This window comes from Cryptotermes secundus, unplaced genomic scaffold (genome assembly GCF_002891405.2).
Source record: "Cryptotermes secundus unplaced genomic scaffold, Csec_1.0 scaffold1799, whole genome shotgun sequence".
Taxonomy (NCBI): Eukaryota; Metazoa; Arthropoda; class Insecta; order Blattodea; family Kalotermitidae; genus Cryptotermes; species Cryptotermes secundus.
Window position 1 is genome coordinate 711,746 of NW_019721788.1, and position 4,774 is coordinate 716,519.

The window sequence follows — 4,774 nt, forward strand, 5'->3', positions numbered from 1 at the left end:
AGATCTCTTTCGGAAATTGGAAATTTTGCCTTTGGCTTCACAGTATATTTTTTCACTCATGCTCTTTGTGGTTAATAATAAAAGTCTCTTTATTCCAAATTCACTAAATCATAATATAAATACAAGACATATTACAAATTTCTATCAACCCATAGCAAATTTTACGGTATATCAAAAGGGAGTGTATTATATGGGCATAAAAATTTATAATAATCTTCCTTCTTATATAAAAGAAGAGTCACTCAACCCTAAGAAGTTCAAAATTTGTTTAAAGCGTTTTCTTTATCTTCATCATTTTTATTCTGTGGAAGAATATTTCCAATATAAGTCATTATAAGTTAATGATTATGCATTCACTAGAATCACCTGTTGATCATCCAGTCTTTTATTAGTATTATTCTAGTCATTATTCTATTATTCTAGTCTAGTCATTTAAGCAATTTCTGTGATATGTTCAAACTGACATTGTTTAAATTTAAACTGCATGTTTTATTAAATTAACTTATATGACTGGAATCTACTTGATCCTACATGTTTTGTTTCAATTTTTGTATTTTATACTTTTTTATTTATGTACTTAGCTCTTGCTCTATTAATTTTAAGAATAATCACTGTATGGACATGTCCTATATCTCACTTGTATTGTGGATCCATGGAACGAAAAATAAATGAATGAATGAATGAATGAATGATGTACAAGGACGTAATAGTTAAAATCTTGAATTCTTTAAATAAAGGTCTGCATGACATTCTGTTATTTACACCTTTCGTGAAACGAAGCATCCTTTTCTGTATTTTAAAGACTTTAATACTTTCATTTTCTCCTCCCCAAAAAATCAACCCATAACTTACCAACGATTGAAATTTGGCAAAGTATATATTCCTGAGTATATGTAAACTTACCTCATCTTTCAAAGATTTAATAATATAACATACCTTATTCAATTTTGAACACAAGGACTGAATATGTACACTCCATTTGAGATTTTGAGTTATATTAATACCTAAAAATCTAAACTGAGATGTATACTTAATTTTTATATTATTAAAAATAATATCTGGCCCTGAGATGTCATTCGGTTTCTTTAACTGGAATAACATGGCTTTAGTATTATCATTATTTATAATCATATTGTTTTTTGAAAACCAAGATTCCAGTTGGATCATAATTCTCTTTATTCTATCTTGAAGGCTGCTTTTATCTTTATCAATAACCAATATATTGGTATCGTCTGCAAAGAAGAAATGATCTAAATGATGTAGCAAAAATAACATCTTAATAAACTAATGCATTTTATCAATGATTTGAGTCTTATCAGTTATTTATTAAGAGTATAATATTGTTGTGATTGACAGACATATTTACACAGTAGTGACATACACAAGAGGATGCAAAACATGAAGGTGACTCTTCATTATCTTGTTTAAATTTCTTTGTTAATATTTAAATGATGTACAGTGACCTTCATATAACCCAGTGGCATAAAATGATGATTTTTGCAGTCTGTAGATATTGAGAGTATCAGTTAAAAGAATCAAACAAAATTGCAAAAGTTATCCATTTTTGACTCAGATTTCAGTATCTTCCTGCCTTGAAACATGTCAAAAACTGTACCATTTTATAGTTTGTACTGCAGAGAAGCAATAATGAGATCTGAAGAAACTAAAATGAAGGGAAACACCATGAAGGCATGTGTGGAATGCATTTGTTTAGCTCCACCATGCCACTGACTGAGTGCTTGTGGCTGGCAGCACATTTTGTCATTTTTATCTTACGGAGGCCCTTGAACACATCAGATAGAAGGCTGTATAGGCCTAAGATTTGCCAAAGGAAATAGTCCAAGTGAAAGTCACATTGCGACTGACAGTCAGTCAGTCAGTAAGTCTTGGTGTCGAGCCCCATCTGGGGTTCATGACCAGATATTTATTACTGTTCGACATTTACGGTATTATTTTTGAGGGGCGCCCTCTCTGACGAGAGTACGGGTCTGTCTTTTATATATGCTGCTGGCCCTTGCCAACGCAGTCTTTCTCGGGTCCAAGTCCCTTGAGACTCGCGACCATATTTTACTGTCTCAGATTTGAGACTTCCCTTTTCGTCACCTCCTACGACTCGCAGGGTCACGGTTGAGGTATTCGACCCCGCCTCCACACGGGTGGAAAGGAAATAATATTCCCTGCCCCTATTAAAAATCAATCCTGGCTGTACAATTTACAGCTAGGCACCTTAGTGACTGAAGTATGCCAAGAAACTTCATTAATAATTAATTTTGTTTTCAATGTTGTGCTGTCTGTAAATAGTTCATATCTGATTCAGGAGTGAACTTGAACTCCATAGTTTTAATCCACTAGTGAACTATACCAACTGGACAACCACCACTTGTTGGCGAAGTTAGTGCCAACTTTAGCAGATAGAGAGTGCCACGTGGTCAGCACAACAAATCTGCAGCCGTTAATTTCGGTTTTCTAGACCGGAGCCGCTATTTCCCTGAAATAGCTTCTCAATTATCCTCACAAGGCTGAGTGGACCCTGTTCCAGACCCACTATTTCTCAGAAAATCTTGTTGCACTGGGAATCGAACCCAGACCTCTGGATCTGTAGGCAGGAACTGTGACCACTAGAGATTCAGGAGTACATGATGTTTAAAAATTGTGGTAATACATGTATATTGAAGTCTGCTGAAGAATTATTCAGGTGTGCCCATTTGCAGTCTACATCAGGTTTGCCTAGTAAAGTTAGAAACTGCAGTAGTGTAGGAACACATAAATATATTTTAAAAAGTGGGAAAAATGCAAATAAAGTTTATATCTGCTACAGTCACAGTTTTACTATATTAATATTGACCACTTTTTGTGTGCTGTTCAAAAAATTAAGAAATTACTGTATGGCATACTGTACCTATTTACATTAATGAATTTCAAGGTATAACTGAATTAAAGTTTATATTGAACTTTATGGTGAGTTAATTTACATTTTACAAAATGTTGCAGTGTAGTGCTTAGTACTCTTACTTTGAATTTGAAGAATCTTGGTTTTAAATCTCAGCTCATTGGCCACATATGCTGACTTATTTTTTTCTTGATTTTCCTCTCCAGCTAGATTAGAAACAGTATCTTGAAATAGACAGTTAATCCTATATAGTCCATACAGTAGGTAAAGTGTCATGAAATAAGAAATATGTCTGCACTGTAATTTTTTTTCTTTCAGCTAACAATTTGCATTTTATGTTCACAGTTCATGGTAGCTTAAAGCTGGTGTTGTACACACTAGTTACAGAGCGTGACAGACTGAAGACTGCATTGGATTCAGATAGTACATTTCTCTTAAACTGTGGTGCTTCTCTCAGTGCAACTGCTACTGGCAATGTGGTAGCTAGCCTACGAAATTCCCTTAATCAAGCTTTGCAGCAGAATGCTGACTTGCGCTCAAGACTGGCTCGTATCCATGACACAGCAGATCTCACTGACATTTCTTCAGTTGGACCTGCCTCTGAAGTGGTGAGTTTCACTTCTCATTGAATTCAGCAACTGAAGAAACATAGCTCCCATATTCAAGCCATTCTTGATAGACATCAGTCCATAAACCAGATAAAAGCAATGAGTGGTGATGTCTTTGGTTGCAATCCTGTGAAGAATCAAGCTGGGACATGTTATAAAAATAATAGTATACAGAAACAAAAGTTTTATAACACTTTCCAAGTTCAGTAGTGAGATGTACAACCAATTCAAACAGTCTTAAGAGTCATGTTTTTTATACATTGAAGACTTTTATTAAGAAACTAATGAAACACATGTCACTTGTTTAAAAGGAAATGCTATGCTTCATTACATGCTTAATATTTGTGATTCTGTCCTGTGTAGGAAGTCATATCAAACTTTGTTACAGGTGCTCTGCTTCTCAGTTCTTTATAGGTCATTTTTCTTATGGTTTCATTTGAAGTATTCCAGAAAGAAATACTAAATTGTTGTCATAACCATTAAACCAAACTGTGATTTCAGTACCATGTACAGTAAGTCAACAAAAACTACAAGAACTGAAAGACAAATTATTTTTTAAACATTTGTTGTGTAGCAAGTAAAACATTATCAGATTCACACATTACTGCAGCACCTATATGGCTGTAGATAGTGCTATCTACCAGTATGTATAGTTCACATAATGCTCCACCTTTTGATTTTAGTATTTCAGTTAAAAAGCTATCCCTATTGCAGGGCGTGGAGGCCCACAGTATTGTGAGATATCAAGGCTCCCACATATTTTAGACATTTGGCTCACAGATGCAAGTGAGTTTGTCATCCTTATATGCCAGCCACCCTTTATCCCCAGGGAGATTCCTAGTCCTCTTTTGTTAGAGGCTGAGTCGACCCCAGGGCCACAATCCAGCTGGAAGGATTAGGTCCATTGAAAAATCCAGCGACCTCATCAGGAATTGAACCCACAACCTTCTGGCTTGTAGCATAATGCCTCAACCAACTACGCTATTGTGTTCCCCTAGTATTTCGGTTAGTACTGTAAAATTGTTTGGTATTAGAATTGGCCATTGAGAGAGTTTTTACTGCTTATCTCAATGTGCTGATGTACTTTAACGTACGGACTTTTAAATTGCCGGCAGCTCCCTACGGCCGGAATTTAAATGGCCCTAAGTCTTTAACATTGCAGAGTTTCAGAAAAAAATGCATATTTTCCGTTCTATGCAACATCGAAATATGAACTAAAAAGAACCTGAAAGACAATAACATTTTCTACATATATACAAAAGGGCAAGTTTTAAAA

The 4,774-nt window shown here is 35.0% G+C and overlaps 1 protein-coding gene across 3 annotated transcripts in view; it reads left to right on the forward strand.

Annotated features, from left to right (window-relative positions):
- Positions 1–4,774, forward strand: part of LOC111875812 (oxysterol-binding protein-related protein 6) — an 85,694-nt gene that overhangs the window by 45,996 nt on the left and 34,924 nt on the right. For all 3 annotated transcript variants that reach the window (XM_023872354.2, XM_023872355.2, XM_033750232.1), the window contains exon 10: positions 3,236–3,498. In XM_023872354.2, the coding sequence (XP_023728122.1) occupies positions 3,236–3,498 (263 nt within the window). The remainder of the gene's footprint in view (positions 1–3,235; positions 3,499–4,774) is intronic.